Genomic DNA, 17270 nt, shown 5'->3' on the forward strand with positions numbered 1-17270 from the left:
AGAAAAATTAGGGATAACTGGAACATACCTCAACATTGTAAAAGCAATCTACGATAAGCCACAGGCCAGCATCATTCTGAATGGAGAAAAATTGAAGGCATTCCCTCTAAGATCTGGTACAAGACAGGGATGCCCTCTCTCACCACTTCTGTTCAACATAGTCCTCGAAACACTGGCCAGAGCAATTAGACAGACGAAAGAAATTAAAGGCATAAAAATAGGAAAAGAAGAACTTAAATTATCACTATTTGCAGATGATATGATCCTATACCTAGCAGACCCAAAAGGGTCTACAAAGAAGCTATTAGAGCTAATAAATGAATTCAGCAAAGTGGCAGGATATAAGATCAACACGCATAAATCAAAGGCATTCCTGTATATCAGTGACAAATCCTCTGAAACGGAAATGAGGACAACTACTCCATTCACAATATCCCCCCAAAAAATAAAATACTTGGGAATCAACCTAACAAAAGAGGTGAAAGATTTATATAATGAAAATTATAGAACCCTAAAGAAAGATATAGAAGAAGACCTTAGAAGATGGAAAAATATACCCTGCTCATGGATAGGTAGAACTAACATCATCAAAATGGCGATATTACCAAAAGTTCTCTATAAGTTCAATGCAATGCCAATCAAAATCCCAATGGAATTTCTTGTAGAAATAGATAAAAGAATCATGAAATTCATATGGAATAATAAAAGACCCAGAATAGCAAAAACAATGCTAAGCAGGAAGTGTGAATCAGGCGGTATAGCGATACCAGACTTCAAACTATACTACAGAGCAATAGTAACAAAAACAGCATGGTACTGGTACCAAAACAGGCGGGTGGACCAATGGTACAGAATAGAGGACACAGAAACCAATCCACAAAACTACAACTATCTTATATTTGATAAAGGGGCTAAAAGCATGTAATGGAGGAAGGATAGCATCTTCAACAAATGGTGCTGGGAAAACTGGAAATCCATTTGCATCAAAATGAATCTGAACCCCTATCTCTCGCCATGCACAAAAGTTAACTCAAAATGGATTAAGGAGCTTGATATTAAATCAGAGACATGGCATCTGATAGAAGAAAAAGTTGGTTATGATCTACATACTGTGGGATCGGGCCCCAAATTCCTCAATAGGACACCCATAGCGCAAGAGTTAACAACTAGAATCAACAAATGGGACTTACTCAAACTAAAAAGTTTTTTCTCAGCAAAAGAAACAATAAGAGAGATAAACAGGGAGCCTACATCCTGGGAACAAATCTTTAATCCACACACTTCAGATAGAGCCCTAATAACCAGAATATACAAAGAACTCAAAAAATTAGACAATAAGATAACAAATAACCCAATCAATAAATGGGCCAAGGACCTGAACAGACAGTTCTCAGAGGAGGACATACAATCAATCAATAAATACATGAAAAAATGCTCACCATCGCTAGCAGTTAGAGAAATGCAAATCAAAACTACCCTAAGATACCACCTCACTCCAGTAAGATTGGCAGCCATTAGGAAGTCAAACAACAATAAGTGCTGGAGAGGATGCGGGGAAAAGGGCACTCTTGTTCATTGCTGGTGGGACTGCAAATTGGTACAGCCAATTTGGAAAGCAGTATGGAGATTTCTTGGAAAGCTGGGAATGGAACCACCATTTGACCCAGCTATTCCCCTTCTCGGTCTATTCCCTAAAGACCTAATAAGAGCATGTTACAGAGACACTGCTACAACGATGTTCATAGCAGCACAATTCACTATAGCAAGATTATGGAATCAGCCTAGATGCCCTTCAATAGATGAATGGATAAAAAAAATGTGGCATTTATACACAATGGAGTATTACTCTGCATTAAGGAACGACAAAATCATAGAATTTGGAGGGAAATGGATGGCATTAGAGCAGATTATGCTAAGTGAAGCTAGTCAATCGTTAAAAAACAAATACCAAATGACCCCTTTGATATAAGGGGAGTAAACAAGGACAGGGTAAGGACGAAGAGCTTGAGAAGAAGATTTACATTAAACAGGGATGAGAAAAGGGGAGGGGAGGGGAGGGGAGGGGAGGGGAGGGGGGATAGTAGAGAGTAGGACAGACAGCAGAATACATCAGACACTAGAAAGGCAATATGTCAATCAATGGAAGTGTAACTGATGTGAAACAGCAATCTGTATACGGGGTAAAGTTGGGAGTTCATAACCCACTTAAATCAAACTGTGAAAGATGATGTATTAAGAACTGTGTAATGTTTTGAACGACCAACAATAAAAAAAAAAAAAAAAAAAAGAATATGTTCCACTGATCCAGCTACAGACTATGCAATTCATTTTGATACCACTTCCTGACTCTTACTATGTGCCAAAGCATCTTTACACACAAGGATGTAAAGAATCTAAGATAGGAACTCTGCATAATAAAAATTTCATGATCTTCTTAATACCAGTTATAAAACTTCAAAAATTAATTATATGAAGGATAAATAATTTAGCATTATGTTTGATAATGGCAGATGTTAATTCCTCTCTAACAAATGTTTAATAAAAACTTAAGTACATCTGCTCCGATTTAAATTGTATTTGCTTCATTTCCAGGTCACAAAAAATAAAAAATTTTATAATATGTAGAAGAAACTAAAAAGTTTAAACATGAAGCTGTTCTTATGAGAAAAATCTACATTTTTGTTTTTTAATTTTGACTTGTGTTCTTACTGTTCTGAGGCCAGTCTCAAACTTGCAATCCTCCTGCCTCAGCCTCCTGAGCTGCTGGGATTCAGGCATGCACCATGCACTTGGATGTGATAATGGTATTATAAACCAAAAGGACAATATTGCTATTCAACAGAAGTTGGAGAATTTATTTCTTCTTAGTTCTAAAAGAAACACATGCAGTTTATTACATCACTGTTATCAAGATATGCCTTAATTCTGCTATTTCACTGTATGTTTATATTGTATATTTTCCTAAAGAAAATGAATACAACTGCTCCCAAACCCCTGTGTTTTCTTCACTGTTGTATCTTCAGTAACTGCTACCAAGCCCAGCGATATAATTCAGTAATTATCCACTAAATGAATAACAAGACAGTACAAAAAGAATCCTTCCTCAATGATTTACACTAGACTTTCTGGGTACAGGAGGGGTGAAGAGGAATAATGTAGTCAAGTAAAGGGTGGCGTTAACGTTAAATACTCATATTTCTCCCTGGACATATGCCACAAGCATAGTTTATTTTAAAATTAGATCTAATAACCAACTGGGATTCCAAACCTTTAAATATTTATGTCAACTAATCTGCCGTGCACATAAACAGCTCTTAGAGATTCACAGAAAAAAAGGGTAAAACCCCAAAAAATAATTAATAAAGTATGTAAACATGTCATAGAAAAATGAATACAAGTCACCCTTAAACTAAGATGTTTAATTTCACTCATAAGAGAAATACAAACTAAGACTACACTGAAGAAAATAGATACATTAATCAAATATAAACGTGAGAATGTTTAGATACATATTATAAATAAATACAGATAGACATTTGAGATAACTGAGGAAATGCAAACATTATCATCTAATCTATGTTAGATGATACTAAAGAATTTGTTTTGGGAGCCAGGAGTGTAGCTCAGCGGGAGATCATGTGCTTAGCAGAGTATGTGCTTAACAGTGCAAAGCCAACACCCACTATGACCAAAAAACAAAACAAAAACCCAAATTGTTTTCTTAATGGCATCTTGTGTTTAAGAGTCTACAAGACATACATACTGAAGTATTTATAGATGAAATTATGATAGGGACTTCAAAATAATTGAGTGGAAAAGGAATAGAAAAGGATGTAGAATACATGTAAAACAAGATAAATTGTTTTGATGGCCATGTATTGATAATAGTTGTTGAGTGATGAGTACATTGTTTTCTTGACTTTTGTATACATGTAAAATTTCCTCAAATAAAAAACAATCTTAAACCTTTTGTAAAAAAAAGAATATACTTCAGAAAACTTTGGAAGAAAACACTCAGAAACTAAGAAGTGGTTATTTGTGTTTGAGTTTTGACATTTTTAGAAAAAGCTAAAATTTCAAAAAATTTAATGGAAAAATACCAATAATAACCTCATTCCATCAATATCTGGTTTCCTAAATGAACAATTTTGTACACTGAATGCATCAGCAATGTTATATGCTAGAAGAGGGCTATAATAGGAACATGGATCAGCATAATCAATGAAAAAGCATAAAAGAGCATTAAAATATGCAAATGAAATAAGAGGTAGCTAAACTCTAACTAGTCATAAATTAAAATGTATATAAATGAAGGCTTTTAGTAAAGTTGCAGAATACAAAATCACCATGAAAAAATCAGTTATATGCTGGACATGGTGGTACACTCCTATGATCTAGCAACCCAGGAGGTTGAGCCAGGAAGATCCTGAGTCTGAAGCTAGCCTGGAGAACTTTGCAAGGCCCTGCCTCAAAATAAAATAAAAAGGCTGGGGGTGTAGCTCAGTGTTAGTGTCCTTAGGTTAAATACCTACTAGCCACCCCCCCGCCCCAAAAAAGTCAATTATGTTTCTATTAACAAACAATGAACAATCTGAAAAGTAAATTAAAGAATTTTATTTATTATAGCATCAAAAAGAATAAAATACTTAGGAATAACTTAGCAGTAAGCTTCACCAAGGAGACAAAGGACTTATATATGGAAAACTACAAAATTTTGCTGAAAGAAATTATAGAAGACACTAATAAATGAAATGACATCCTATGTTCATGAAGTGAAAAAGAATACTATTAAGACACCAACATTCTTCAAAGTGATCTACAGGTTCAATGTCATTCCTATCAAAATCCCAATGTTGTTTCTTGTAGAAGAAGAAAAATCTGTACTAAAATTCACAAGTAATCTTAGGGGATCTGAATAGCCACAACAATTTTGAAAAACAAAACTGAAGATCTTAACACTTCTTGATCTCAAAACTTGCTACAAAGCTACAATAATCAAAACACTGTGGTATTTCCATAAAGAAAGACCAGTAGAATACAATGGAGAAGCCAGAAATAAATCCTGTATAGGGTCAAATGATTTCAAGGATGCAAGATCATTCAAAGGACAAAGGACAGTCTTTTCAACAAATGGTGTTAAGAAGACTGGATATCCACATGCAAGATTGTAGCTGGGTATTTATACCATATGTAAAATTTAACTTAAAATGGATCAAATGCTTACATGTAATAGTTAAAACTATAAAACTCTATGAAGAAAACAGAGTTGAAAGCTTTGTAACATGGATTTGTTAATTATTTCTTGGATATGACAGAGAAAACAGAAAGGACCACAATGAAATACCACTTCATACCCATTAGGGTGGCCACCCAAAAGAACTGAGAGCATGGTCTCAAAGAGATACTTGTTTTATATTATTCACAACAGTTCAAAGATGGAAGTAATTCAAATGGCTACTGCCAGATGAATACATAAACAAAAGGTATATACATATAATGGGATAATATTTGCCTTAAAAAGAAAATTCTAACACATACTCAACATGAATGAACCTACAAATCATTATGTTATGTGAAATAACTAGTCTTGAAAGGACAATGATTATATGGTTCCACTTATATAAGGTATCTAGAGTAATCAAATTCATAGATAATACAATATAGAATGTTGGTTGCCAGGGACTTGGGGGAAGAGAAAAATGAAAGTTGTTGCTTAATGGGAACAGTTAGTTTTGCAAAATGGAAAGAGTTCTGGCAACAGTTGGTGCTGATGGTTTCACAAAAACAGGAATATACTTGATGCTACTGAAATGTACACTTTAGAATGGTTAAATGACAAATCGGAAGTTATGTTAAATTTTACCACATTTTAAAAAAGTAAGTACCCTCCTTTTGCTACCAAAGGAGAGTTAGAAACTAAGAATTTTATGTTTTCTCCTAGAAATCCTACAGTCTCTCTCTCTCTCTCTTTTTTTTTTTTAACAAACATAAAGGGAATAATAAAAAGTAATCAGGGGCTGGGGTTGTGGCTCAGTAGTAGAGTGCTTGCCTAGCATGTGTAAGGCACTGGGTTCAATCCTCAGTACCACATATAAATAAAGGTCTATCAACAACTAATAAATATATTTTTTTAAAAAAAGTAATCAGTATGTGAAAGTTCTGTTAAAAGATTTTTGGAGCATCCCATCATCCATAGCTAGGATAATACACAGCAGGCACTGAAAAACACATTATGGATGCTGATTCTGAATGACAGCAACAACTAACATATATTGTTTACCATGTGTGACATTCCTCCAAATACTCTACATCTATTAAGTTATTTAATATAATGAAGCATATATTATTAGTATGTTTATTTTATCCATGAGGAATATGAGGCATTATAAAGTTAAATAAATTGAACAAAGTCACTATCTCTATTCAAATTAGATGACAGAAATGACTTTTAAACACTAGTAGTCTAGATGCAGAATTCATGGACTAAGACACTATATCTCATACCTCTTTCTTAACCTATCAAATACACTCACAATCAATAGAGGTAGGCATTCAAGATGGAAGTTTTAGAGTTAATCCTAAAGGCACGATGTCAAACACTACAGCATAGCATACAGAGCTAATCTATCTTTCTAAGTATCATATCCTATTCATTTCTTCAAACTTCCACCCCTTTCCTCTTTGAGCTGTATCAAACTACCTTTTATTCCTTGACTAATATCAAGTTCTTATCTCCAAACTTTTGCATATGTTATTCACTGTATTAAGAAAATTCCCTCTCCTCTACCATCTTTATTGCCTCATTAGTTAAACTTATCCAATTGTGAAGTCTGACAGTAACCCCCACCACACATGCACACATGCACACACTCCTGGTTCTTTATGTTCTCAGATGACATGGTACACTATATTAAATTCTAAATTAGAAATTTCCTTAAAACTAGGAATATCTATGATTTGTGCTTATTCATAAAGTTTGGCATGTAGTAAGCATCCAATATGGTGGGCACAGTGATGCATACCTGTGATCTCAGAAATTCAAGAGGCTGAGGACACAGGAATATAGTAAGTTCAAGGCCAGCCTTAGTAATTTAGGGAGACTTTATCTCAAAATTAAAAAATTTAAAATAACTAGGGATGTAATGTAGCTGAGTGGTAAAGTATTCCTGAGTTCAATCCCTATGACAATCCCCCACCAAATGATTTAAAAAAACAGTAAACACCCAATATGCCCTTCTAGATTAAGTGTCTCCAGGTATATTGGGGCTTCCAAAGTTGTTTTTAGGACTTACATTTCAGAATCCATTAATTAATAACGAGGCTATCATCATGCAATTCTATCAGAAGCTAAATTTGCCATGTGAAAGTTCAAACATAGACCCACAGACTGTAATTCAGATTTAGGTGGGTCACATTTTACATTAAGTACTGCAATACTAAACCCACGGTTGCAATATGTAACCAAGAAACAATTTTAGGTGGGCACAGTGGTATACACCTGTAAATCCAGCTACTGGAGAGGCTGAGGCAGGAGGATTACAAGTTTGAGGCCAGACTGGACAACTCAGTGAGACTATGCTATAAAATAAATAAATAAATAAATAAATAAATAAAGAGAGAGAAAGAAAGAAAAATAAAAGGTCTGGGGATAAAGCTCAATGGTAAAGTGCCCCTGGGTTCAATTCCACAGTACTAAAAAAAAAAAAAAAAAGGAAATAACTGTGATACTACGAAGCATTTCTCATACACAAGATCAGTGTACTAAATATAAATATTCCAGAATTAAAGTATATCAGTTTGATATCAAATCTTGAGCTTAGCATTAATAGAAGTTTCCTTTTATATAATCATCCTAGCTACAATTGCTCAATCCTATATAGTCACTGTATTTCATATATAAGCCTTTTTTTTAGTTCTTATTTTATTGTACGGTAATTGGTTTTTTAAATTTATTATTTTAAAAAAATTTTCTAGTTGTAGATGGACACAATATCTTTGTTTTATTTATTTATTTTTATGTGTTGCTGAGGATTGAACCCAGTGCCTCACACATGCTAGGCATGTGCTATCACTGAGTTACCACTGCAGCGCCCCCCTGTAATTATTTGTTTAAATCACTACCTCTACTGGACTGCAGGTAAAGTAAACTACTACTATCTCAGTGCTTAGCAGCAAAAAAAAATTTCCAAAGATTGTCAAAAGACTTAAGCCCAATAATACTTTTTGTATCTGTAAATAATCCTACAAATAATTTTATAGTAGAGAATTAAGTTCAGAGGTTACATAACTTGGCTGAGATCCCACAGCAAGTAGGCAAATGAAATTCAAATTCAAATCCAGGTCTTCAGTAAATAAATTCTAATTCTTTTTCACCACCCATTTCATGTTATCATAAACAACTACAAGCTGTTTAAGAACTATGTCCTATAGTAGTAGCTGTAGAATTTTAACAATTCACCCATAAGAATGAATCTCAAAAAAATTAGAACAGTAAATGCTGCTGAAAGATGGAATATTTGAACTTAAAGAAGATCATTTCTCAGAAGTAGGGTTGTGGCTCAGTAGTAGAGTGCTTGCCTCACTGTGTGAGGCACTGGGTTTGATTCTCAGCACTCCATATAAATAAATAAATAAAATAAAGTTTCATCAACAACTAAAAAAAAAAAAAATTAAAAAAAGGTAATTTCTTCTCTCTATAAATACATAAAACTATCATACAAAGTTACTAGTACAGTCTCAATAAAATGTTGCTGTAAGTATTTAAGATGTCACCTTGTACTTCTTTATCATGATATTCTTTTAGTTTTGTCCAAAGTTCCTTAAAGTCATTAGATATATCTGCAGAATTCGGGCTTCCACAACTGCTTCCAGAGATGTTCATCTTGCTTAACAGGTTCCACACTTCTATTTGCTTAATGTTTTCTGACCTTTTTTGTTACATTATATAGGTGTGAAGTTGTCTTTAGACAGCTGAAATACCTGAAACGACAGATTGCAACATAAATAAACTTTGTTGTTCACCTTTATGTAATTTGAAGTCAGGATGAAACACAAGCCCAGTTGTTTTAAAAGTTTTCCTTATTTACCGACCATCAATCATTTTGAGAATTTGGGAAGGGTTGGTGGGGTGTGAGGAAATAAGATAAACCTCTTGATTTTAGTTATTTGGCCTTTACATAGGGGAAATATCTTATTGCACCTACAGAGAAGTAATTACTTATGTTCTGTTAAACTAAAAGGACTAATACTGACAGGTCTGTACTCATTCAGTCAGTATTGATTTACCATTATAAAAGAATTTATTGCTTTCTTAACTTTTGAATTGATGTGCAGTACAAAACTATACCAAGAAACCATTTAAAAAGTAAAATGATGCCAGGCACTTTGGTGCACACCTTCAATCCAATCAACTCTGGAGACTGAGGCAGGAAGATCTCAAGTTCAAGGCCCAACTCAGCAGAGAAGGAAGACACTGTCTCAAAAAAAAAGAAAGAAAGAAAGAAAGAAGGAAAAAAGGAAAGACAGAAGGAAAGAAAGAAAGAAGAAAAAGAAAAAAGAAAGAGGGCTGAGATGTTGCTAGTGGTAAAGCACCTCTGGGTTCAATCTCAATACCAAGGAAGGGGGAAAAAAGTAAAATGATAAATGAATTTACTAAATTCAAATCTGGCTCCTTAGTGAATGCTATACAGTTGCTAACAAATGCCCAAACTGATTTAAGTGTCCCTGGCTAACAATTTATTGAGGTTATCTAAGAAGAAGCTAAAATAAAATCTCTAAAGGAAACAAGAATATTGTGAAACTACTTGGTAACCTATAAATACTACAAAAATAAATATATAGTTTTATCAAGCTTTTAAAAACTGATATTGGACTTTTAAAAAACAATTAGCAAAAACTAGCCAGATCCCAGTGGAGCACATGTATTATCCCAGTAGCTTGAGAGGCTGAGACAGGAGGATGGAGAGTTCAAAGCCAGCCTCAGCAAAAGTGAGGCACTAAGTAACTCAGTAAGACCCTGTCTCTAATTAAAACATAAAATAGGGCGGGGGATATGGCCCAGTGCCCAAAATTCAATTAAAAAATTAGCAAAAACTGAACATACACTGTATTTCAGATATTAGGGAGTTATAAATTTTCTTGGGTTTAATAATGATAGTCACTAAAAACGCCTCATCTGCCAAAGAAATATATACTGAAGTGTGTATAGATTAAGCAATATATTCTTTGCGACTGGCATGAAAATATTCCTACTAATACAAATAATGGGTGCTGGGTGGAAAAATGAAATAAAAAATGCTAAACTTTCACAATTATTGATGCTGAACGATGGGTATGTATATGAGAGGGTTCATAATTGTACTCTCTCATGTATACTCATTTCCATGTTAAAGTTTTAAAAAATGGGATTAGGTGAACTACATTAATACAGCTATTTCCAAAGACGCTGGTATTCTACTATCTTTTAACCAGAAAAGATAAATTACGAGGCTTACATTATTGCCAATAAAAACCACCAATTATTATGTGTATAAAAGCAAAAGGCTAAGTTAGTTTACATTTATTATACTTAATCTTCAGAACAACTCTATAAAACAGCCACAATTATAAATTTCATTTTAGAGTTGAGGAAACAGGTGTAACAGTCAAGTCGTGAGCCCAAAAAATACCTAGGTAGCAGGAAAAGCAACAACAAAAAAGTAAAAATAAGCTAACTGTTCCAATTAAGTGAACAGTTTAAAGGTTCAATTGAAACTTTTAAATTGCACAATATTAGTTTAAAACCAATGAATTTAAGCGTCCCTAAGAAACAAACTAAAACAATCAAATGCTTTAAACACACACACACTCTTTCTTTATCAAAAGCAAACTTGCAAATCGTGGCTCAGGAAACCCTTTCCTCCTCCCTGCCCACTCAGCACTTCTGGCTGACATCTCTCTGGTAGCACTGAACCGTTACTGCTGCACAGTGAGCCTTGATCTCTCAGAACGTACATCTTGCCACCCGAATTGCACGATGGGCTCCAAGACTAGTGATAATTCATTCCTGTGTATTCCCTAGCACTGGAAACCAGCACACTGAAGGCATCCAATAAGATATTTACTGTCGCAACACACGTCCTTTCACACCGGTGAGGCAAGAGGAACTGCCCAAGGCACTTGCAGGAGTGCAGCGAACTCACTCCCCTCCCGGTCTCCACCAGCCTCTCCTCAGCACCGCGCACAATCCGCGCGCGCGCTTCTGGGGAAAATGCGCCCAAGGCCGGCGCGGGAATCGCTCACAGCGCGCTCGGCGCATGCGCGCGGGCGTGCCGGGCGCTGGGAGGCGCGTCCTCAGCCCGCGCGGGAGAACAAGAACCACACAGAATGCTAGCTGGGGGCATCTCCACAGAGTTCAGACTCAGCCCTGCCTACGTCCTCACAACCCGAGTGCCTGTGGTACTCTCCAAACCCCGAGAGCCAAACTCCTACGACGAGCGCGCAACTCCAGACCGGAAATAGCCCCTAGGACTCGGCACTCAGGGTGGGGGAAAGAAGAGTCCTCGTACTCACAGCTTCCAGGACAGCCTCGAAATTCTCGAGAGCCCCAGGACAGGAGCAGATGCCCTCTGGGGTTGTAAAGGGACAGCAGCTCCCTGTTCCCCGTCGCCCCCTTCTTTCACCAGACTGGCAGACCCTGGTCCAGGGCTGGGGGAAGGCCGGAGGGCGGCCGGCCCGGCTTGGAAGCGGCCGGCCCCGCCCAGCCCGGGAGCCCAGCGACGTCACGCGACGTCACGTGACGTCACGCGGGAGTTCCCGCGGCGGCACGCCCTTTCCTCCTCGCTGGCTCGGTCGCGGAGTCTGAAGGAGGGGTTTAGCTGGAGGGTAGAGCGTTGCCTGCGAGCTGAAGGGACCGGCCTCAAGAGCTTGGCGTCCGCGACAGCGTTTTGGAGGTGCCCTGAGGAAAACTAAAGCTGTTCTGTCTGGGGAGCCCCAGCCGTTGGTGTCTGTGAACGCTGTCTTCTCTGTGCATGTGACAAAAGCATATTTCAAGGAAAGCGTGTAGGAGGAGGGTACCAAACCCAGAGTTCAGAATCAGCTGGAGTGGGAGTGGACGCAGATCAGTCTCACGTAGTAGCCTGATAGTCATTATCTACGGGACTGGTTAGTAACCTCCTGTTTCAAAATGCTTTTTATTTTGCTGAAGTTAAATGGGAAGTTTCTGGCAAACCTGAAATGAGAGGGAATCAGAAGCGACAGCATTCATTATTCGTTGGGGCAACACGTTGCTAGATAATTGTTTTAAAAAATCAAAATTTCCTGTCGCTGTTGTCTGATATTCAAACGGATAGTATATTTTTCTATTTATCTTGATTTTTTTTTTTTATTTTGGAGTACTGGAAGTTGAACCCAGGGTCTCCTTACTACTGAGCTACATCCCCAGCCCCTCACCCCTTTTGAGACAGGGTCTCTCTGATTTGCTGAGGCTGACCTTGAAGTTGCTATCTTCCTGCTTCAGACTCCCTGGTCGCTGGTATTATAGGCATGCAGTACCACACACTCAGCTATCTTAATTTCTGCATGTAGCATTTTTTTGACCATTTAGTTCTACAAATCAAGGTGAAAATAAACTATAAATCACTTTATCTTTGGAATACCTGGAATGGCAGTTTTCCCATTCATCCGAGATTTCAAGAGTGAATATCATAATTTCCTCTTTGATATTGGACATATAAAAGCTGGTATCTTTAAAGAAGACGCTGAACCTTCCTTGCCCTATTGTAAGAACTTTTTCATTTTTCAACTTTATAAGACTTAATTCATAATGTTTTTAAAAAATGAGCCAGCTGCAGTGGCTTTAAGCCCAGCAACTCAGGAGGCTTAGGCAGGAAGACTGCAAGTTCAAAGCCAGCCTCAGCAACTTAGACCCTAAGCAACTCAGCGAGACCTTGTCTCTAAATAAAATATTAAAAAGGACTGGGGATGTGGCTCAGTGGTTAAGTGTTCTTGGGTTCAATCCCCAGTACCACCTCCCCCTAAAAAAAGATTGAAAAATTGACTATGCCATTTTTAGTACAACATAATTGGCAGAGTTAAAACTTGTATAAATGTTTATAATAGAAATTGGAGTTTTAATATGTGGAAAAAACTGTAATCAGGTTGTCATATCAAACAGCATATCTAAAGGACATAGTATTTGTCAGCAAAGACAGTGGATGTCTGTAATCCCAATGAATCTGGAGGCTGAGGCAAGGGAATCGAAAGTTCCAGGCCAGCCTTAGCAACTTAGCCAGGCCCTAAGCAACTTAGACCCCTTTCAAAATAATAGGATGAGGCTCAGTGGTAATGGGCCCCTGGGTTCAATCCTTATTATCAAAAACAAAACAAAAATAGTATTTGTGGTCCAAAGAAAAATTATCTGAACAGAATGACCTAACCTGTTCTTAAGACCTTTGCCTATGACTCACTAATCCATTTATGCAAATAGAATCCAAAGATTTCATCCTTGACACTATTCTCCCTTAACCCTTGTACCCAATTCTTTACTAAATCCTTTCAAACATTTAAATCCATCCCTTTTATCACTACCTCCATAATCTTAGCTTCCATTAACTTTCACCTGATCTACTACTATTCTATTTTCCATGTCTACCCAATCTACTAACCAACCTAAACCAGTCTCTTCTCTGGAAAATTGCTGAGTATCAATTCTCTATTCATGTATATATTTAATTTTTATTGTATACATGTATTGCTGAAAAATCGTGTATAGTCTAATGAGGAGAGTATAGGCTCTGAAGCCAGACTGCGTGTGTTTGAATCCTGCTAATATCCTCAGTGTCTTTGGACTGTTTGCTTAACCTCTCTCATTTTTCCTGTCTGTAAAATGAAAATAATAAAAGTACCAATCTCATAGGGAATGAAGATTAAGTGATATAACATGTAAAGTGCTTAGTACACTGTTCAGATATATAATTAGTATATGTTCAATAAAAACTAGCCATTAGTAGGGGCTGGGACTGTAGCTCAGTGGCAGAGTGTTGCCTAGCATGTGTGGAGGCACCACATAAAAAAATAAACAAAGGCATGATGTCCATGTACAACTGCATTTTTTCATGTACTTGTTGATTGATTGTATGTCCTCCTCTGAGAAGTGTCTGTTCAGGTCCTTGGCCCATTTGTTGATTGGGTTATTTGTTTTCTTATTGTTTAATTTTTTGAGTTCTTTGTATACTCTGGATATTAGGGCTCTATCTGAAGTGTGAGGAGTAAAGATTTGTTCCCAGGATGTAGGCTCGAAACACTGGCCAGAGCAATTAGAGGAAAGAAATTAAAGGCATAAAAATAGGAAAAGAAGAACTTAAATTATCACTATTTGTGGATGACATGATTCTATACCTAGAAGACCCAAAAGGGTCTACAAAAAACTACTAGAACTAATAAATGAATTCAGCAAAGTGGCAGGATATAAAATAAACACACATAAATCAAAGGCATTTCTGTGTATCAGCGACAAAACTTCTGAAATGGAAATGAGGAAAAACACTCCATTCACAATATCCTCAAAAAAAATAAAATAAAATACTCGGGAATCAACCTAACAAAAGAGGTGAAAGATTTATACAATGAAAACTACAGAACCCTAAAAAGAGAAGTAGAAGAAGATCTTAGAAGATGGAAAAATATACCTTGTTCATGGATAGGCAGAACTAACATCATCAAAATGGCGATATTACCAAAAGCTCTCTCTAGGTTTAATGCAATGCCAATCAAAATCCCAATGGCATTTCTTGTAGAAATAGATAAAGCAATCATGAAATTCATATGGAAAAATAAAAGACCCAGAATAGCAAAAGCAATTCTAAGCAGGAAGTGTGAATCAGGCGGTATAGCGATATCAGATTTCAAACTATATTACAGAGCAATAGTGACAAAAACAGCATGGTACTGGTACCAAAACAGGCGGGTGGACCAATGGTACAGAATAGAGGACACAGAGACTAATCCACAAAGCTACAACTATTTTATATTTGATAAAGGGGCTAAAAGCATGCAATGGAGGAAGGATAGCATCTTCAACAAATGGTGTTGGGAAAACTGGAAATCCATATGCAACAAAATGAAACTGAATCCCCTCCTCTTGACATGCACAAAAGTTAACTCAAAGTGGATCAAGGAGCTAGATATCAAATCAGAGACTCTGCATCTGATAGAAGCAAAAGTTGGCTCCGATCTACATATTGTGGGGTCGGGCTCCAAATTCCTTAATAGGATACCCATAGCACAAGAGTTAATAACAAGAATCAACAAATGGGACTTACTTAAACTGAAAAGTTCTTTCACAGCAAGAAAAATAATAAGAGAGGTAAATAGGGAGCCTACATCATGGGAACAAATTTTTACTCCTCACACTTCTGATAGAGCCCTAATATCCAGAGTATACAAAGAACTCAAAAAATTAGACAATAAGACAACAAATAACCCAATCAACAAATGGGCCAAGGACCTGAACAGACACTTCTCAGAGGAGGACATACAATCAGTCAACAAGTACATGAAAAAATGCTCACCATCTCTAGCAGTCAGAGAAATGCAAATCAAAACCACCCTAAGATACCATCTCACTCCAGTAAGATTGGCAGCCATTATGAAGTCAAACAACAACAAGTGCTGGCGAGGATGTGGGGAAAAGGGTACTCTTGTACATTGCTGGTGGGACTGCAAACTGGTTCGGCCAATTTGGAAAGCAGTATGGAGATTCCTGGGAAAGCTGGGAATGGGACCACCATTTGACCCAGCTATTGCCCTTCTCAGACTATTCCCTGAAGACCTTAAAAGAGCGTACTACAGGGATACTGCCACATGGATGTTCATAGCAGCACAATTCACAATTGCTAGACTGTGGAACCAACCCAGATGCCCTTCAATAGATGAATGGATAAAAAAAATGTGGCATTTATACACGATGGAGTATTACGCAGCACTAAAAAATGACAAAATCATGGAATTTGCAGGGAAATGGATGGCACTAGAGCAGATTATGCTTAGTGAAGCTAGCCAATCCCTAAAAAACAAATACCAAATGTCTTCTTTGATATAATGAGAGCAACTAAGAACAGGGAGGAAGAGCAGGAAGAAAATATTAACATTAAACAGAGACATGAGGTGGGAGGGAAAGGGAGAGAAAAGGGAAATTGCATGGAAATGGAGGGAGACCCTCATTGTTATACAAAATTACATATAAGAGGTTGTGAGGGGAATGGGAAAATAAACAAGGAGAGAAATGAATTACAGTAGATGGGGTAGAGAGAGAAGATGGGAGGGGAGGGAAGGGAGGATAGTAGAGGATAGGAAAGGTAGCAGAATACAACAGTTACTAATAGGGCATTATGTAAAAATGTGGATGTGTAACCGATGTGATTCTGCAATCTGTATTTGGGGTAAAAATGGGAGTTCATAACCCACTTGAATCTAATGTATGAAATATGATATGTCAAGAGCTTTGTAATGTTTTGAACAACCAATTAAAAAAAAGAAAAAAATCTGGAATTCATGTAGATTTTAAAATCATCTAGCTTTAGCTATTTCAAAAATGAAATTGTTGATTCTACAGTCTATGTTTAACTCCTACAGCTGGGTAGCCAAATATGATGAAGGGGAAATAACCAGGTTAGACTTTTAGATAACACTAAATTTACATGTTTTCAAACCTCATTCAGGACGTTAGTTAATCCCTAAAATAGCCTTTGTTTAGCTCCTTCTATTTCCTTTGCCGTCTTCCATCTTTCACTATTTTCTTCAAGTCTTTCTATGTGGTATTTTCACTTCTAACCAAACCTAGTACAGATTAAACCAGACAATTGAACTCAGGCAGTGAGATCTTCCTAAACTTTGTTTTCCCTTTCTCAACCCTGTGAATTAGGCAGGACCACATTGCAGATAAAAATATAACCCACATCGAATTGCTTCTCATCACCTCCTTTGCATCCACCTTGGTCTAATCCACCAGCAAACTTTTATAAATCAATAGTCTCCATTTAAAAAAAGTTAAACAATTATCTTTCTTTTTTCACTCTTTTCCCTTTCAGAATATTATCCTATGGTGGTCAGACTGGTCCTTTAAAATGTGCCAGAACATCACATTCCCCTGCTCAAAACATTCCAGGGTCTTCCCATAACATTACAATAAGATCTAAAGCCCTTTCCAAGGAGTCAGGACAAGTCAGTCACTATAGTCTACTGATGTTACTTCCTAAATATATTTTGAGTAAGTTCTTTCCTTTTCATCCCCT

General features: G+C 36.8%; 1 protein-coding gene across 6 annotated transcripts in view; it reads right to left on the bottom strand.

Moving 5' to 3' along the window:
* Rbbp8 (RB binding protein 8, endonuclease) overlaps nt 1-17270 on the bottom strand; it is an 88159-nt gene that overhangs the window by 59234 nt on the left and 11655 nt on the right. For 2 of the 6 annotated variants that reach the window (XM_005329035.5, XM_013360225.4), the window contains exons 1-2: nt 11551-11756; nt 8773-8979 (exon numbers count right to left, since the gene is read on the bottom strand). In XM_005329035.5, coding sequence (XP_005329092.1) covers nt 8773-8881 — 109 coding nt within the window. In that variant the 5' untranslated portion in view covers nt 8882-8979; nt 11551-11756. Of the gene's footprint in view, nt 1-8772; nt 8980-10992; nt 11082-11102; nt 11233-11550; nt 11760-17270 lie in introns of those variants that run through there. The other 4 variants (XM_021728920.3, XM_021728919.3, XM_078030271.1 and 1 more) reach the window with 4 other exon arrangements.

Source organism: Ictidomys tridecemlineatus, chromosome 13, assembly GCF_052094955.1.
Source record: "Ictidomys tridecemlineatus isolate mIctTri1 chromosome 13, mIctTri1.hap1, whole genome shotgun sequence".
Classification (NCBI taxonomy): Eukaryota; Metazoa; Chordata; class Mammalia; order Rodentia; family Sciuridae; genus Ictidomys; species Ictidomys tridecemlineatus.